The sequence below is a fragment of the Diorhabda sublineata genome, chromosome 4 (assembly GCF_026230105.1).
Source record: "Diorhabda sublineata isolate icDioSubl1.1 chromosome 4, icDioSubl1.1, whole genome shotgun sequence".
NCBI lineage: Eukaryota > Metazoa > Arthropoda > Insecta > Coleoptera > Chrysomelidae > Diorhabda > Diorhabda sublineata.
Window position 1 is genome coordinate 30,579,982 of NC_079477.1, and position 21,095 is coordinate 30,601,076.

General features: G+C 32.8%; 1 protein-coding gene across 2 annotated transcripts in view; it reads left to right on the forward strand.

The window, feature by feature from the left end:
• LOC130442407 (neuroligin-4, Y-linked) overlaps nt 1-21,095 on the forward strand; it is a 610,660-nt gene that overhangs the window by 487,283 nt on the left and 102,282 nt on the right. For both annotated transcript variants that reach the window (XM_056776497.1, XM_056776498.1), the window contains exon 5: nt 5,895-6,376. In XM_056776497.1, the coding sequence (XP_056632475.1) occupies nt 5,895-6,376 (482 nt within the window). The remainder of the gene's footprint in view (nt 1-5,894; nt 6,377-21,095) is intronic.

The window sequence follows — 21,095 nt, forward strand, 5'->3', positions numbered from 1 at the left end:
GATGGACTAAGTGAATGAAATCAAAAGAAGATCATGGTGGAATATAGATTGTGGGTGGTAGCGCTGATATTCTAATGTTAAAGCTAAATTCTTTCTCATTCAAGTATCGATAAGGAATCTCAAAACCATAGTTATTTCGAAAGAATCCGTGAGTTGTAAGTTTTATCTATAGAACAAAACCATATAATTATGTGATTCCAATATCTAGGAATACAAATTACCTAAAGTCAAAATAGAATGGATGATATAAGAAACAAGCTATAAAAGTCTTCGCGTGAGTAACGCCAATATGAGTAAAATGTCAAAAGTCAAAACATATTTAAACCTGTGTGTGATCTACACTAGCGGTCAAAAATGTTTTCCCACCTCCACCATTAAATTGCAAAAGCTAAGACTTGCAAGCACCGACTGATTTGTTAGTTTTTCTTCAACTGTAAATTATTTCTTTGAGGTTTATGATTGTAGTTTAGCCCTAGTTAGTCTCTGAGAAGCTAGAACGTCCTGTGATTCATACTTTTTGGATCAAGACATATTTTTGTGAATTTCGTTTACGGAATGTTCTCGTTCTCCCAAAGTCTGACTTGTAAGCTTTGAAATCAATTGAAACCAAGAAACTATCGGTTGAAATTCGTACAAAAGTAATGGTACAATTGCCGCCGAGTTATAAAAATACCTCATAGACCGTGGACTACAACGTGAAAAATATGCATCCACCAGAAGCTTTGGCGTGAGATAATTTTCAGGGAGACCTCTAAAAATAACAACTCCTGAAGATAAACGTATTGTAGTTCAGTGAACGTGATCTACGACTCACGGATCCGGAGATAGCAGCTGGATCAATGAATCTATGGATCTGCCTTTGAGAACTTCTACAGTAAGAAAGAAATTGAGAGAAGCTGGCCTTTTTGAGAAGGTGGCAGTGAAGAAACCTCTTTTAAGACGTAAAGAAATAAACTAAGAGGTTGCAGTGGGCTAACGAACTTAAATACTGGACACATGAAGGCTGTAAGAATGAAAAAACGTCTGTACTATGGGAAAAATGGAAATAGCAGAAATTATGAGTGTATACAAATAAGTAGTTTCAATTACAACTGCTATTTTTGAAGCAAAACTAGTGCAGTATTTTTATTGAATAAATATCGTAGAAGAGACTTTGATACAACAAAATACTCCAAATGGTAAAAGCGGTATGTAGTGGAGCGAACTGCTAGTGACATCCTGGGAGATGATGTCATTTGTTATTTGATAGAATTTGGCTCATATACCTAAAAAAGATGGAGCAGGCAAGAATAATTATTATACATCATTGTTCAAAGAAAATAATATATTGAGTAATTGGTCCGAATAACTGTCTCAACTATTGCATTCTTTCTAATAATATACGTCTCTGATCAATTCTCTAATAATTATTATGATCATTCCATCAGTTTACTGTCAAAGTTACTTTCATTGGGGCTTGTACATAAATTGTACATTATTCTTCACTTCTCTCTAATATCTTTAGTTCTAACATGACTTCTGACTGATTAACTTCTTTTCTCATTTCTTTATGATTTACATCTTTGAAAATACAGAATCACTGGTTCTACAATCCATACTTATTTCACCCTTCATTTTCCGACTATCATTCGAACGATAAACAATCACAGTTAACTCTCTTGTGTCTACATTTCTATGATTTTCGCAAATTGAGTCCATTTGTCTGTGACAATTTCCTAGTATACTCTATGATAAAATTACTTTAATCTTCTTAATCAATTTTCCAATTAGAACCAAGAGGTTTTCCCGTTAAACGTATTACACCTGTACATAGCTTTAGACCTTCAATTAAAACAGTTTCGCTTATATACGACGCGAAATTGTCTTAATACGGGTGTTAATTCCAAATGCTCTTTTCCTAATTTGCTTCTAAATAATTGGTTGGAAACTCCAAATTGAATCTAATGAAAGGATTACATGGAAAGTCGGAGCTTATTTATGTCCTAACAGTTTGTGTAAACATCCACTGGAATTTTCGCAACATGAGGGCATAAAATAAATATGAGGCATCTCCGGACCGATCTGTAGTTGGAAGAATCTTCCTGTAATAGTAGCGAACACAGCTAGTATAGAAATTACCCTGTACGCAGAACCGGTTGAAATCAATACTTCAATAAAAATGATCATTGGAAATAAATTTTACTACAACTCTCCCTAGAACTGAGTTTTTTATATAGTGCATCAACCATTCCTAAACTGCTTTTTATCAGTATCCTGAGCTCTTATTTCATTCCAAGAATATAGAATCTAAGTAGGAATTTTGTGTTTTGAAATGTTCAAATCTAATCTAACCAAGATTAAACTTTATTCAATTGATTCCGCGCCAGAAATATAAAATCATTTTGTGCCAAATTCTCTTTCAGTCAATCGATTATAACACCATTGCGGCTGTCTGGATGGCGGCTATGGTATAAATCATTCATTACTATTTTATTTTTTTATACGCTGCGCTTCGACCGCTACGGTTAAATAGCAAAGAAACTGCTAATAACAAATTGCATACCAAGCAGTCTGCTCCTCACATTCACTGTGTATTTTCAGACAGTTTAGTTTCTTTTGAGAATGGTTTTGTAGCATTCAACTTATTTTAATGACCAGAAAAATTGTCAATGATAAGTAAAACTTTTATTTTGAATGGCTCTAGATTCGTAATTTTTGTTAAATCCTTGGTTTATAAAAATAAATAATTGATATTTTTTTGAAAATGCAACAAGATTATTTGAAATAGCTGCTGATGTTATTTCCGACTAAATTTAAATCGAAACATCAAAAATATATGGTATAGGAAAATATTCATTAAAACAGACCCTATATCAAAATTAATTATCCTAGTATATGCGTGCGTGAGTTTTCTTGCACATTATATTTAAATCAGAAAGATTAATTAGTTATTAAATGCGATTCAACCATTAAAATTGAGATATACGGAGAAATTAATATGAATACAATAGCTATAAAATCAATTTACTATCAAAAAAATCTGTAAGCATTTTATGACACCACTCTTCGAAATTCCATTACTTTGATTTTTATTTACCACATAAAATCGCGTGACGATAAAAAGAACAATCTAAATTGATAGATGTTCTAAATAAAGTATACGCACTTCCAGGAATATAAACTAATACACCCTCGGGTACAGAAAAGGAGTTTTATGAGTGTATAGACTGACAGTTGAGTATTGCGGAAATATTTCATTTTTTCGTCCATTAGAATTTGTTTTATGATCTTGAATTAGGTTAGATTAGGATGAATGGATGAGTTTCATGGATTTATTGAATGTGATAATCATGATTTCATAATTATTTGTATGATATCTCACTATTTACCATTAATTGAGAGGCGAAAAAAAACTAATTCATAATAAAACATCGAATTCGCAACGGAAGTGTCAACAATTTTGGATTAACGTAGAAGTTTCTGTGCTGAGTGAATAATCCTTAGATAATGATTTAAATAGAACAACAATATAGCTTCGAAAATAACCACAAATCGCATTGATCATTTTGGCGTGCCTCGAAAACAAAGGTCACAGTTTTTATTTCTATTTCTCATCCTTTCTGCACGGAAATAGACAAAGCTACAAAAAAAATTCTTAAAATAATCTCTGAGATTTTATTGTTGTTCGACGAAAAAATAGTAGGAAAAATGTATTGATTTTGTCTCAGAGAGATTTTTTATATTTTATCTGAACTAATAATTCATTTTTTTTATATATTACACGAATTAAGGATCTGAGATTTATATACAACGAAAGTAGAGGAAACGACTTTGAAATCAGTTACAATTACGATTCACCGTTAAATAACCTACTACGACGTGTGTTCGATCGTTTCAAAAGAATAATCATTTCTTCATAACATTTCTGTGTCTATATCGATGCCACCACGATATAAATTATTCACCTTCTGCAAGGTTAATCAAATACTGGGTTAATTAATTTGATCAAAAGTCAACAATTTGTATACGAAGCCTTCTTAACAATGAAATGCTTTTCACAATATACTGACCAAATACTTGAATTTTGTACCTATATAAATCTAAAAATGGGTATAGAAAGGTTTAAAATTGTTTATAAACCATTGTCCCCGAGGACAACTATACACATTCATGTTTTTTGCTTTTCCATTGACTAGCTATAATTAATTTCTTATTACATCCTGTTTTCTTCTACTATCAAGTAAATGCTCTTTTAAGTCTTCCTACAATTTTGCCACACACATTTCTTGCTTGCTGTTGCCATTTTAGCATAGCCTATGATACTACTTGTTGACTTCGCGCTTGCACAGCAACTGCATTCTTTGTACTTCAAGTAGTTGTCCTCCCCACTTATTGAGCTTAATCTCTTACCGGCGAGCATTTTTTTCAGATCGGCAAATGGCCAGTAGTCACTGAGGGCCAGATCTGGGCTATAAGTTGGATAAGAAAGCAATTTCGGAGTTTAATTCGTTCAGTTCGATACAGTTGTTTTTTTTTCGACATCCGAGACCAGTTTTCCTTTATTTCAGCATTCCATCGATCCAACAATTCTATGTGATATTCACTATTGATTGTTTTCCTTTTGGAGATTGTCGATGAACAATATTCCATGGCCATCCTAAATTACTGAAGTCATAACCTTCCCAGATGATTGTTGTGTCTTTTGTAGTTTCAGACGTGGTTCACCGGGTGCAGTCCACTCAGAAAATGATCGTTTTGATTTCAGAGCTAAGTGATGGATCCATGTTTTATTCATTGTCACATATCGACGTAAAAAATTTGATTTATTATTTGTTAACGTGGCCAAACACTACTCTGATTCTTCAACACGTTGTTTTTGATCGATTGTTAGTAAACGGCGTACCAACTTCGAAAAAAGCTTTCTCATGGTCAAATATTCATGCATGATTGTAATCACACTACCTCCTGATATCTTCATGGCATCAGCTATCACAAGTAATGTCAATTTACGATTAGACATAACCAATTTGTGGACTTTTTTGATGTTTTCTGAAGTAACCACCTCAATTGGACGACCAGAATATTCACTATCATCGGTGTCAATACGATCACGTTTTAATTTATGCGAACCAATAACAAATAGTTGTTTTCGATAGGTCAGATTCCGGATAACACTTTTGAAGGCACTGCTGAGCTTGTAAAGTATTTTTTTCAAGAAGCAATGATAAATTAGCAAAGGAAATTGTTTTGAATCCAATGTATTGAAAACAACAATAGTAGCTTCGCTTAAATGGCTCTCACTTTTTTCTGACTAATCGAAATGTCATGAAATTTTACACATAGTCTTTTGAAAGTTGGTACTTCATAAAAATCATATGGATTTGACAATAGCTGCGTCATCTTTGTGTCAGTCACACGTCATATTGAGTGGTGTATTATTTCATCTAATGGTTCTCGATTCGTTTTTCTCCGGTATTCTGATTCTCCAGTCTGCACTGTATTTACGTCTCCTTGTTTGTTTAGTTGATATTCTTTTTAATTAGATTAGTTGGGTACGTTCGGTTTATTACCATTACATTTTCTTTGTCCTTTATTGATCATGACGCAGACGTATATAAATTTTAGTACTTTTTTCTGGATATAGTCTTATTTTTTGAAATCTCATTATTATAACTTCTTTGCATTTATTATACAACTCTCTATATCCAATCTCCTCCAAAATTTCATCAACAGTTCACTTATTTTTTATCAATAATACTATGTCATCAGCATACGTGATTAGCAGATGCGCAGAATTCCTCGATATGCAATTCAGATATATCCAATAAATTATAAGATAATGATTCAGAAAACCTATATCAACACATTCCATATTGTAATGCATTTGTGCTCTAAGTGATCGTTTTACTTTTCAGGTGGCGACAGTGCGCATTATAACGAGTTCGACAGTAACAATATAAAACCGCTTAAACCCGAGCCCCAGAATGCTATTACCATTCTAAATAACGTCTTGTTGCGAAAATCAGTCATTTCGAAGCTTTCTAGATACGATTTACTATTAGGGGTTGTGAAAGCTGAAGCTTATTTCGCATTCAACGGAGAAGACGTTCAATACGGAATCGAAGCGGACAGAAGATCGAAAATACTAAGAACTTTCGTTCGAAATACTTATAGTTATCACTTGTCGGAAATCTTAGCGACGATAGTGAACGAGTATACTGACTGGGAACGGCCGGTTCAACATCCGATTAATATTAGGGACGAAACCCTTGAGGCTCTATCAGATGCACAATACGTAGCTCCTGTTATACATACTGCAGATTTGCACTCTGCTGAACACCGGAATTCGTACTTGTACGTGTTTGATTATCAAACCAAGTTTGGAGATTATCCACAGGTGAGTAATTTCTATTGTCACACAATTCCAATTCTAGTATTTACATGAACAATAGTTAAACCTATATGTATTGAAAATTAGTATACATGGGTTGGATATGAAATATTTTCAGTTCAAGTTCAATATTTTGTGATTAAATCTATAAAGAAGGCATTATGAAAAGTTTCCATTAAAAGTAATTGTTAGTATAATTATGTTAAAAATCTGAAATTATGAAGCTATAGGTTTTGAACCATGCTGAGTGGGATTTCCGATACCTAGCGTATTGGAAGTCCCACTAAGCTTGAATCTAATTAACACAAGTTGTGAAATACGTCAATAATGTACATCCACATTTCGTGATAGGCCAGGATATCGATCAAGATAATGTAATTAAATATAAGGTAAGCTTGATTTACAATAATTGAATGAATATATAAATATGATGAAAACAAAGGCTTGGCTTAATAACCATATTTGAACTTTACCCTAGGAAAATTGACCGTTGAGAAATGGTTTGCGTAGTATGAATGAAACGAAATGAGCACCGACGATAATGCACACAATTACAAAGAGACTGTCACCGACGACAATATCAAAAAGGTCCACAAAATGATTTCAGATAACAACATAGTAATGTTGAGACCTTAAAAAAGCAATGGAACTGGTTGGAAATATCGTGAATGAATATTTGAGTATGCGAATGCTCTAATTCAAAAAGGGTGCCTAGTAAGCCGACAATCTGCTAAAAACAACAACAATTGATAATTCTTAGATGTATCTGGAGCTGCTCAATACTAACAAACTAAAATATTTACGCAGAGATAATTAACAATGGCTCTATCATACAGGTTATGTCAACAATATTTTGGGATACGTATGGTATAATATTCTAATATTTTTCTAATTCATTCAAACTATTTTAAATGATGAGGTGAATTTATACACACTGTCTTTTGCACACTCAATTCATTTATAAATTTATACTAGACACTAGAATAATCAACTTATATAATCAAATGTTCACTACCGTATAATTTATTTTAACTCACAGGTTCCTGTTTGTTATTTTCTTTCCTTTATGATGTCTTTTAACCATAAATTAAACCATCTCATAAACAAAGTGTGAGAAAACATGTAAATAAAAACAAATTTTATGCTTCCATTATGAACGAATAGGGCTGGCTTCACGATCCAAGTCATGGACTATTCCGACTATTATTGGAACGGTTAGGAACGAAATCTCGTGAAGATGGCCCTATGTGGAAGAGAAGAAAATGCTGTTTTATCACGATAATGCACCGGGTCACAAATAAATAAGAACGGTGCAAAATTGCATGAATAGGATCTGAAATTGCTTTTGCATCCACCGTACTCTCCAGGTATGGCCCCCAGAGATTTTTCTGTTCTCAGATCTCAAAAAGTTGGCTATTAAAAGGTTATCGCCGAAAAGAGACCCATTTTGAAGCTAAAGAAAAATCGTAATATCAAAATGGTATCGAAAAATTGGGCAAGCAGCTGTGCATAATCATAAAATCAAAGTTTGTCAAAAAAAGAACATTTCCTTCATGCCAGCCTAATAAACTTTACACCCTATTATTACATAAGCTTGTTCGTTCTCTTAACTTTTGATAGGAAAAGTCTTTTTTTCTACACGAAAAATTATTATGAATTCATAGAAACAATTACACCTGAGGTGAAATTTGTGTATAGAAATTAATTTTATAGTGGTATTTCTAGTAATTCCGTCTCTGAGTAATTGGTTATCTCACGTTGAGTAATGACTTATTTCCGCAGAGATATGTGATTTTCAACAAACAAAGAGCCTTCGACAATGGAAAGCTTTTTTTAACATCGCCTAAAGGACTCCTGTTGTTCTCTAGATCTTAAAACAAGAAACACTCGGTTGTAATTTTTTCCGGCAAAAAGTACTTTTGGTAAAGCAAAGATGAATTTCATTGTTGGAAATGTTTTGTTATATTTTCTCCAGCATTTCTACCGATCGGTTCGATAATGTTCCTGAAAAAATTTATGCAGAAAACATCGGATACAAGTAAAACAATTTCATATTTGTTGAGGATAAATTAAATAATAATCGTAGTGTATAACTTGTTAAATAGATTTCATAAAGTAACATTTCTCTATTATTCATAATTCGACTTCCATCTTCAATAGTGAAATTTTTTTCACAAATAGATAAAACTTTCAAATATCACTAATGAAACTATTCTGGGAACAATGAAGAGAGCTAGATGACAGAAATGTACTGCAGCAGCAAATCAAGCAAAATCGTAAACACTAAGTAAGGAATTACAGGAAGGTATTCAATCACCATAAATACAGAAGAACTAATTTGGTAGCCTAGTGTCAGAAGAGAAAACTTATAAAGTTCGGAGAAGAACGGACTTTTCCAAATAATCAAATTATACAAAAAAGACTATCGTCAAATGTAAAGTTTCCCTCAACTCTATTTGCGGAAAATGTGCTCAAGAATCTATCAGATTTGTAACCTATGCTAACCATACAATACATAATCAATAACTTAAATTACTCTATAGAAATAAAGTATAATATTCCTATCTCTCAATAAATTTTGGTTATTGCTTCATTTCTGTCTCACTTTTCTCAGGTTTTCCGATATTGTATGTCTTTCTTTTGGTTTTTGTATTGATTTATTTTGCTTTATTTTTTTGCCTTTCCATGTAGCCTAACCACCTCAATTGTTATTTTTCTACAGTTGTTATTATAGATTTTATTCCTACTTCTCAATGAAGATGAGCATCATTTTCACATATATCATTGCTTCCATTGCAATTCACTAAAGACTAAGACATAATACAGTCGACAATAGGGTTTGAAATGCACGTCATGAAAAATAGGAAAACCTTTTATTGAATTCGATTTTTAATTTTTTCAGTAAAATCACCACGATAAGCTGAATTACATGAATTCTTCTAATATTCACGATGAATCATTTGAAATAAATATTTTATTAACTTTCAATTGAAAATACTTCAAAATCTTAGAACAACTTCATTTTTTGCTATCCCTTTTCAATGTGTTTTCCGCTCTGTAACTGTCAGATTAAGATAAAATAAACAGAATTACTATGCCACTAAAGGAGCTCGAAGACCACTGTTATATTAACGATAATATCACCATCAACCCCGTTCTTACGCCAATCTTTTTTTTTCTATATATATATATATATATATATATATATATATATATATATATATATATATACCTTATCGACTGAATCTTTTTCATTATAATGGCAGTACAACTACTTCCACTGCTACAGTAAATAATGTTCTCCGCATTTTCTATAATTTTGAGGTCGTATGTAATAATATCATTATTGTTCAAATGAAGTAGAAACGAAGTTCTATAATCCAATTGTTTCACGTACCTTATACCTATAGTTCATACCTGCAACCAAATAAGTTCCTTTATACTCATCTGTAACACACAAGTTTGTTGTTTCTACTCATATTACTGCTTAATGCGAGTTTTGTTTTTATTTCCTATTATTATAAGAGATTTGAAAGAAATCGGAGGAACGTGTTCGATCCTTTTTTGATTAGAGATGCTTTGATTCTTCAGTAGTTGCTCAGGTCATCTTTTAGCTCTTTTATCCATATTTTCTCAGGCCTACTGCACTTCTTCTACCACGGAATATATCATCCTCCGTTTTGTAAGTAGTTTGATTTCCAATAATTTCCTATCAGCATGGTAGGCTCGATTTATATCAGTTTTTTTCTTCAATATCAGTACTCCTGTCTCCTCGATTATTAATCATAATGACAAGGTACTTGAACTTTCCTATTTCAATATTCATATTCGCCAATTTTAACCTTTTCCTCGTGACATTGCTTTCCGAATCTCATTTTTGTTCTGTTTCCGTCGATTTTCAATCCCATCCATTTTCCCTTTGTAACTACCTTTTAACATTGTCTCCATTATAGATATCCTCTTGGTTACAAGTACCATATCATCACCGTAGGCGTTTATGTGGCCTTCAATTCCCTCCATGCATTTATTCCCATGCCAATTTGAATAGTGTTGTCGAAGGCAAGTCTCCTTGCCTTACTCCTTTATCAATTACAAACTCATCAGATTTTTTTTAGGTGTTAGTATGCTGCCTTTTGTTTTGCTCCTATTCATATTGACTAACGCAGTTCTGCTTCTATACCATGTTCTTTTAGTGCTATTGGCTAGTCAGAAAAATGTTGTTTAATTCAATATCGATTATTCGCCTTCTATAAGTACCAGTTATATATCATTTAACTGATCTTTTTGAGGAAAAACCTCCAGCTTGAAACTTTAAAGATTCATGCTTCAAGATAAATACTGTGTAGTAACTATAGTAACACTATAATAAGCCAGACCAAGCTTGAACTTGTCACCGCTTATCTAAATACATTAGAATAATATAAATAATAATTGAAATAGATGTAGCGTCACTAATTGCTGGATTTACCATATAGTTTTTTTATCACACCTTGTAACAATAATATCAATACCCTCTATATAATGTTACCAAGTTAATCAATGAACGTGGCTAATTATTGTTCAGTCAATCATTGAATATAGCAAAATGATCAGACAATCATGATGACAAATTACGGTAGGGGCACAATACATCAGACAACATTCACAGTTATTCCTCCAAAGGTTTACATCATAATCCATTATGATTTAGTTCCTAATTAGAATAGTCAGTTCATTTGTCTCCACCATCAAGATAGTCTGAAGCTTATTCAGTGAAATAATTCCGGAAATGGTTATTTGACCAATTTAATCGCAAGAAATTATAAACCATTCGATCAATTCGTCATGATAGAGAAATTAATTGCTGCTTTGGTTGGGGTGCTTTTAAATGGGATTGTTTTGCGTGCGTAGCTACGCAAAATTCTGAGAATCAGATTAATCAATATATTTATATTTTTTTCTGTTTTTGAATTTCCATTATTTTAGGTCTCTTTTTATTGATACTTAGATGTTGTCGATGTCAAGTCAAATTTTGATAAAGGTCAATTTTTCAGCTGTTTTGAAATATTATTTTCAATCAGAAGAGACCTTAGCAAGAAAATTCAAAAATAAAAATATATGAAAAATTCTAAGAAATGAGGAACTAAAGAAGTCTTACTATATATATATTTTTCTTACTATAATGTGGTTTTAGAACTTAAGAACTGAATACTAAGATTAATAAGTCTAGCCTTGCTTTGAGACGAATGAATATTAAAATTTTGTCTTCAATGAAGATGTCGAAATCAATCAAGGCTTCTAACCACATCAAAATATATCCAGGAAGAAGGTGAAATGAAATTACTGAAATGTTCCTTACCAAATTAAAACTATGCTAGAAGTTTATGGAAAAACTTTTTTCTTCACTGGATAAAAAAGGTTTCTTCAAATCCTTTTACACGATAATCGTAGGCTTGCATTTTGAAAATAATCTTTTTTTGTTCACAATTATTAGACCAAAAGTGAGAAGAATGAAAGTACGTTTCGGCCATGTAGCACTATTTCACGATTTTTTGACCACATCGAACACTGTGATGGATTCAGTTGTCCCCATTATATACGTCGCTTAGCTGCAAGATTTATTCATAATTTCATATTACTGATTCGTCTTGATCTTTGATATTGATCCTAATTCAGAATTAGTTTTTTTTTTTATTTTTTAAAGATAAAAATTTTACGCTTTGACCTATTGCCGTTTTTTTCAAAATCTCAATCGTCGGAACTTCAAATTTTTATCTGCCTTCAAAAAATAAAAAAATCTAATTTTGAATCAGAAAAGGCCTAAAATCAAGACTATTCAGAGACATAAACAAGGGCTAAGGAATTGAGGACATTAATAATTTTTCTTTGTTTATAGTTGTAAAATCAGTTTCGTGATAGATGTTTTAGATATAAAGGTGTTTTAACACTTTAATCATCTCACGAATTTTCAATCACTAACAGTATCATCCGGTCTCTGATACCAGCGGTATTTTTCATTACTATGATGTCTTTGTATAGTTTTGTGTATAGTTTGGATATATAAGGGAATAACAAGAAATCCTCCTTCTTTATTAATAACTTGTTCATTTCAATCTTATTTTTTTCTAAACAATTTCTATTACGGACTAAGTGACAGTCAAATGTATTTTAACATTGGTATCAACTGAACAAAAGATTTTTTTAGTCCAAAAATCAAATCTTTGTAGCACACTTTCTTGCTGAATTTCAAGCACATTTGATAGAATATTGCGAGGGGCCATCTGAACTGAAGGAATATATCGCACATTTCATGTCTAGCAAGTCCACACCAACTTTCTTTCTATTGTAGAAACAAACATTTTAGGTTTGTTTTTTCTCTCCCCTTTTTTAATCTTGTGGTGCTTTGATGACACCAATATACCAATATATTTAGACACAACAGATAGCAAAGTTGTATTGCCTGCAAATCCATATAGGGTTGACCCCACTTTTCTGTTGGAGATGGTAGGAATTCGGGAGGTATTTCTCTTGTGATTTATTATAGAAAATATTCTACATTCAGATGCTTTCCTTCAATATATTCCCCTCCCCTCGCCACACACCTTTCCATACGTTTTTCCATTGATCTAAGTAGTGCTGGAAGTCTTCTTTGGTGAGTGCCTTTAGGAGCTCTGCCGTTTTTTGCTTAACCGTTTCCATCGATCGGGTCAATTTCAAAGCAGATATTTCTCTAACCTTTCTAGCCTTTCAAGAAAATCTGAGCAGACCTGTTGAGGCAAGAGCTTTTGGTCAGGAGTTAGATTTTCTCACACAAACTTCGCACAAACTTTTGTCATGTGTAATTCTTTTTGTAAAATTTATGTAACCGTTTCTTTATCGGCGTTTACACCCTCGGCAATCATCCGGATGCTCATTCGGCGATCTGCACGCAAAATTTGGTTGATTTTGGTCACTGTTTGCAGAGTTAAAACAGTTACAGGGCGACCTGAGCGCTGGTCATCTTTAGTGCTCTTTCTGCCCTCACTCGTCACACATGGTTTTCGGCACGGGAAAAAAACACGTTCGTTTCAAACCGCTACTGCACAAATACTAAAATAGTGACCGAAATGTGTTTTAGGACGGACATAGAAAAGATACCCCACGTCCTACTCGTTTTTTTACCCCACCCATTTAGGGCGCCCTCTAGGCGCGCACTCTCGTTATTTATTAGCCAGACCTCGTACGTTAGAGATCGATTTCCAAGGGCATCGACAAACTCAATACCATAAAGAATAAAATACGATATGCATCGCACGACGGCTCACATCCAACAGTAGGTTACAAATAACAATTGGCGGGAAACTATTGGACAGCTACTGAGCAGGAGATTGCGAACGAACCATCAGGGGTGCCAATTTCGAAGAGCCAAATTTCCCGTCCGATCTTGGATACCGGTGATACGGTTAGTAATTGATACCGAACAGTTATAAGCATATATAAACATCCACAACACAACAAATTCCTTTGCGAATCAATCGTTTTATTATCAAAAAGTCAAAAATTAAAAAAATCTCAACCCACCACTCATAAAAATTGAACAAACATATCCAAGTTAGTGGAATTTATAATTGTTAGGGTTCAGAGAATCGAAAAAGAAAAACGGATTAACCAGTCAGTTAATCGCATTTGCCCACGATGTACTAAAGTTGATATAATTCTATATTATAGTATGATACGATTCCTATTCCATATATAAATAGTTTTCAACGACTAATTTTTGCGTTTTTAAATAAAACTCTGTTTCAATTTGAAGATTCATAAGTTGCATCCTTATTCATTATAGACGTGATTCTTTTTAGAACAGTTATTTCGTAATATCAAACTTCACGCCCAATTATAAATGGTTTATGATTAAATCGAGTTTCAATTCACTTTCTGCTCTTTCAAAGTCCATTCACTGAGTCGACACACTTGCTGTATACACAAAGCTAATTGAGAGAGAAACAGTGTAATGAAAAAGAATTTGTCAAAAGCTCAAAATTAATTTGCAGAGAATCAGCGAAGTGCAAGAGTTTGTTTGTCTGGAAAAAATGTTTGTATTTGATAGAGACCGTTAAAAAACTGGAAATATAACAAAAAACTTAAAAAATCATATCCAATATTTTGTTTTATAAGTGAGAACAGCCAGTGAACTGGGCTCAATAATTGTAACGGAATTGGACTTATACAAATATCAAAAAAGTTCTAATGAAAAATTTGAGTATCAGATAAATTCAAATATTTAGACCAAAACAATAGAAATCATTCTTCTATGGATTTTCGTGGACGTTAATCAACCTTTCATAAACAATTAACCACGACAAATGATCATTCTTGAATTATTCATTGTTTCACTCTATCACAAACAAGAATGTGTTATCAGATGTTAATGTTAAAATAATTAAAAGCTGTCCCTTGTTTTCAGAATATTCGTATATACATGGAAGATGTTAGTAATCCAAGTGGATGATATTTTATTCAAATCCCTAATCAAACTTCTTGTTAGTGTGACACTTTAACCAACCTCAAATACAAAGGGATTAATTAATATTTTAAAACAAGCTTACGTTCGCAGACCGTAGTGTAGTCTCAACAATTTGTGGCAAATAGAATTTCCGATGTGATTTTACCCTTCTCACAGTTAGAGACATATTCAACAATATCATCATTCACTTGTTCAGGTTCATTTAAAGGCATTTCTCCGTATTTCTATATAAGGAGTGTGCCCTTTCGCTCGATTTTAATAAAATAATTTTGCTGCAATATGAGTAAAAAACATATTACTACTGTTTTTCATTGGTTAGGATCAATTCAGTTGACAATATTTACTCAATTGATTTTTCAACATAACAAGTGGTACCGTAAACCGGAGCTAGTTAGGCACATTTTCAAAAAGTAGTTCGCAAAATATTTCAAAAAAATTTTTTACACCGACATTACTGAAGAGCATTGCAATAAGTAAATTATAGTTTCAAAGAAAATTATTCATTGGGCGCCCAAGTTATGAATTTCATTTTAGTTCATGTTACTCTGAATTTTGAGGAAATAAGTAAAATACTAAAGACGAAAAAAATGAAATCTATAATTTTTTTTTGGTAAACACAAAATTGGGCGGAATATCCATTTATAATAGTAATTACAACCACCAAACTGAATGAATATTCATTTAAAACAGTGAAGAAATTAGGCTAATCCAAAACTGTAAAAAGCCTCATATTAATCTCTATCCGAATTTTGACATCGCTCACACGTGAAGTAGGGAACTTTGCTGCCGTTATTACAGAAACCGCATATCTATTGTCGACATTTTGTACCCATTATCCAATCTATCTGGCTCTTGCAATATTTCCACTGAATGCGCCAAATTCCGCATTTGAAGTTATCATTCGTTCTGTTTTGTTTTCTGCGTGATTCACGTGGCAGTACGTTTTTTTTTCTTTGGATTGTCGCCTTTCTTGAAAGTCTGGAGTAGATGCAGCTTCTGTCATCGAGACAGATTTGCCGATGTCACCAGAGTCTTCATTCATTGCAAAAGAGTTGATGAATCTCTTGTTTCGAAAGCTGGGGATCTCTAGGTTTAAGAGTTCGCAAAACTCTGGATTCGAAAGCTGGGGTATCTACGGATAGATTTCTACTGGTACGATTTTTTCACATATTATATCATATCATTCAGCTTGTTTAGTTTTTCTTCAAATATTTTGAATGTTCCTTTGTACACAAATGTCTGCAGAAAAACGTAACAAGCCGAATGGCATGTTACACACTCTTTCTTTCTTGACTCTCGGAGCCTATCGCTCGGTGTTGTCTAAGAAGATCAATGAGAGAGGAATCTATATATCTACCAATAGCTTCAGTGTATCTCGAAATACTATCGAGAATTCTCTTAAGCAATCAAGTAGGATCGGAAGGGTATAAACCAGTTACCAAGTTTTGTCCACTATTAGCACACACTGCTCTCCATAATTTGAAAAGCAGCACTGGAAACTGGTCTTTGGAAGGTTCCAGAGTAAGCGACTTTCCATTTCCCAGGTGTCCAAAATTTCCCTTTACGAAGGTTATGAAAAAGACGAGAGATTTCTACAAATTGGAAATTCGCTGGACTAAGTATGGGAAATTAGAAAGAGATTATATTGTAAACTAATTTTTTGTTTTACCCAGTCACTTTTTCATTGAAAATTATAGCCCTCTTATATGGCTGTAATTCCTGTATATAATGGTAAATCTTAATAGCCGGAATCATTCAACAGGGCTGAATTTTTTCTGAGGTATTCGGCTCAAAAAATCTATACTGTAACGACCAAAGTACATAGCGAGTGAAATTATTTTTTTTTCTCTTTTCACTTTAATCTTTTTCGGTCGTTTGTTCTGACGATACGTCGGGTTGTGAACCAAAGTTAATTAGCAAAGATTTTCTTCTCGTTTATCTCTAAAAAGTTAAGTAATTAGTTTTTCTGGTTGAAACATATCAAAAATATGCTACCGTTACTTCTATAAATTAATGTTTATCTTTTCACGCGTGAATAGAAACTGTTTAATGGATTAAAAGGGTTGAATGATATTAATTTTACTTTTTTATCTTACACTAATGAAACTTACAAAGTTACAGGTTTCTTCCCACTTTTTAATAATAAAGGGTTAAATTTCCAGAGAAAAATATAATATCACTATACTAGACAATAAATGTTCGAAGTTTGAAGACGCCACATTGTTTGACAGCCTTCAGTAGTGAACTTTTCTGGTGAATTCATGCAAAAATTAATAATTGATTATTGTTCTCGTTTTATTTGAAAGACTAAGCAATAAAAAAACTAAACATCCTTCGAAAATCAACTATTGCCTACCAGTATTGGAACCATGCTAAGCAAGTGGAAGCTGCATTTAGTGACAGAATGAGCTAACGGCTACAGAACTGCTAAAATAGTTCCAAAAGCGCAATATATTGTACCTATATATTACCTGAAGATTTGGACAAGATACTTAAGATGATTACTGGGTTTGCTTAACCTCGAGAAATAGTGTCATCTTAGGGTCTCACATGTAAATAGTGTATTAAAATGGAATAATCAATCCAAATAAAAGAGAGTATTGATTCACCTGAAGACAAAGTCATGGAGTATGGCTCTCTGGCAATAAAAAGCCTATCACACCGTTTGATCTAAGGAATCATTAAGAAATCACAAATGGTGGAGAGAAAAGTGTTTCTTCATCGAGATAAACTTTGCAAAAATTGCAGAAGATTTTGCAATGGAGAAGAAGTGATATCGATAATTGCTGACTATTTTGATCCATAAAAAAGCTATTGAATCTATTTATCGTCGATGTGAAAAGTAGTGAGCTGAAAGGATAGAACTGCTGAAAACTTACAAGTCAGATAAAATTTGATATGTAAAATAATCAACACCTGCTTTTTCCAGAAATCTTACTAAATTGATGAGTCATCCTCATGACCAATTCATGAAGTAAGTAACTACGGTGCATAACTATAAATATCTACAAATTTCCACTTTAGGATATACAGAATAGATAGAAAACTGAAAAACATTTGGGGTTTGCTTAATAAAGAACTTTCCTAACGCCATCCATATTCAAGATAAAGGGCGTGGAAGAAAATTTTTTTACGATTTTGCCGCAACCACTGGGAACATTATATTGAAATTTTATACGAATATGTTTTGGAAGCTGATACATCCAATGAATGTGTTTTTATGTCTGATGCTTGTTACACGTTTCGTACCAAGTAGTATTGAACGTAACATTTTCAATATTAAGCAAAATTTCAATTCAACTTAAACATCATTTGATTTTACACCAACAAGGTACTCTTGACAAAATCGATACTGTGTACCGTGTATGAAGTATTGATAATGTTATCAATTATTATTATTATTATCAATATTAATTAGTAAGCATTATGTAAATTGAAAGTTTTTTGTCGCATAAATGAGACCCCACCGATAAAACGGACACATTTTAAAAAATTGGGACTGAGGGCTTTCGTTTCTTGTAATGTTTCACAAAAATCCAGTCTAATCAGTATAGCATCTCATTTTTCAAAGTTGAATAAATATGGACATTGAGTTATTGGAGGCCTTAGAATGAAACAAACCATAATTTGATAATCATGTATTGCGGTTCTGGGATTTAAATTGTTGTTTGTTTCATGCTAAAGCCTCCAAGATTAAACGTGGCCTCGCAAGAACCAATCATGATTAACGATAAGGACGTTTAAAAGAAGACAAAGATATTATGTGAAAGTTTCAAATGATAATGAAAAATCTTTTATACAAATAGCTGCCTCGTTTCTTCATAATGGAAATTGAGGATTCAGGAAAAATTGTGCATTAATATGTAACCACGAAGGAAAATTGAATCCATCATCAGAAAGTTGGACCAAAACGTCAGTAATTTTAGTAAGCTGAACTCAATTACTACTACTCTTTTCAGGTAAAAAAAAAATTTGCAAGGAAAGAGATATCGATCAAATGAGCCTATTATTGCTGAAACGGTAGCATATTTTAATACCAATGCCCTCAATTTCATTTTTTTACTGTATTCGAATTAAATATCAGTGGTTCAATAACTCCTCACTGTATATAATACAGTGCAGATATAACTGTATATAAATCTACTCTAATCTCAAAAACCAGAACCTGAATTCCTCCCTATCAGAACAGAACAAAGACACCGCTGTAATTTTAAACGATAAATCAACTCCAAATATAGAAAATTTCCAGTCGAAATATGTCCAAATGAAATAGCCCAGAGATCATTCCATTGAGAAAGGCTAATAGATCGTATCTGAAAGTATGGCTATATTGACTCCCACAAAAGGAACGTTTCATTTTATATTCAAAAGAAATTTCAAGATGTGAAATTATTTTGAATGTACCTCTCGATGCACAGTTTGTTCAGTTATGCGTGAATTTATATTCACTTGAACAAGATATATACGAGGCGTATATGCAAATTCAGTTATATATAAGAATAACAATCAACAATTTCCGCAATTACCTCGATTTATTCTGTATATGTTAAATTTGTGATGATTAAATAGTTTCAACTACTATTGGAACTTACAGTTTTTGTAAAAAAAAGAAATAGCAACCATTGATTCACAAAACTAAGAATGTATGAATATTTTAATCTATACTCGTAATTTGAGGAAACATATCTTACGAACAAATAAACAAGCCTATAGATAATATATAGAATTAACAACTTAACTAGTACAACAAAAGACGTTTTAAAATTATGTTAATCATCCAGTATACAGGATATTCCGGGACAAAAAATACGAGAGTGAGTAGATGACGTAAAAATACGATGTCTCGTTTCTGAGTTCTTAGCCTCTAAAGTTGCGAAATCAGATCTTATATTCAACTATATTAGACTTATGGGTCGGCTCATACCCAATGGTTATCAATCCGTAACTTTTACAGGGACAATAATCTAAGAATAGCGAAAATGAATTTAACAAAAAGGCGATCTTTGTTTAACTCGATAGACTTTATGGTTGAGGAGATATGTAGATGTTTGGATCGTTGTATATGCCACACATACCGTTCTGAGAAAAATTATCATAAATTGTAATTATTTATTGAAAATACTAAGAGGAGGTATTGAAATACAATCAAACGTTTCTAATTGAACTGCATACTGTCGAACATCGTACTACTCACATAAGAAAAATGTATAAAAGTTGGTTAGCCTACAACTTATCAAATAAAATAAAATGTTCGAAGTGGGCACCTCGCTCTCCTACACACTTCCGGAGTCTACGGAGGCTATTTATTTAAACTTGGAAGGGCATTCCAGTATTCTGCCTTATAGCGTCACTGTCAAAGTTTATTTTATCCGTTGCATATAAAATGTTATTGAGATAATTTCTTACATCATTTGAGAATTGGGAAGGGCATGAACCACATTTCTCTGCGAATGTTTAGAGGAATATCACTTAACATTGGTAGGACATCTTTTTTGAGAAATTATATTTATCGCAGACCATTTAGGATGGAAAAATATGAACTCACTAAATTATTACCCACTTTTCCTACTCACGCATTAACACAAAATCGATGTTGATTCTTTGTTTGGATTGTAACGTGAGAAATTTCATCTGCCCATGAATATAAATCATGAAAATTAAGAAAACTCGCATGGTTTGAGTCATAAACCAACAGAAGTCAGCTTGTAAGAGTTGATATAACGATGTCATCTTGCAAGCCAATAAAATTTGGAGTGCCCCAAGGCTCAGTACTAGGCCCTTTTTTGTTTCTTTTGTTTATAAACGGAATCAGAGGTAAAATATGTCTATTTTCAGACGACACTAGTTTACCTTGGAGCAACACTGATCTCACCACCGTTAATGGTTTCAAAAGAACTGAACTTATCCACCTCCTTAACAGTTCATTATGCCCTTAAGCTGTTAGATAGTTACTCGGGCTGAACAGCAGGGCTCACTGCAGGAACTTCTTCATAAGATTAAACATTCTGACTCTTCATTGCTTATTCATATTTAATGCCTCATTTGTAAGCACGCTTCTCCAATTTCAGAAAGGTAGTGTGTAATCAGTTTCATCGGTATACATCCAAATATCCTCCGTAGATTCCGGATGTTTTAGATTTATGATAATTTTCTTTAGAATGTCTCTTTATGGCGAACGGTTGTTCAACGATCTAAAAATATCCTAAACCTTATATTTCATACACAAATGGTACCTTTTAGCTA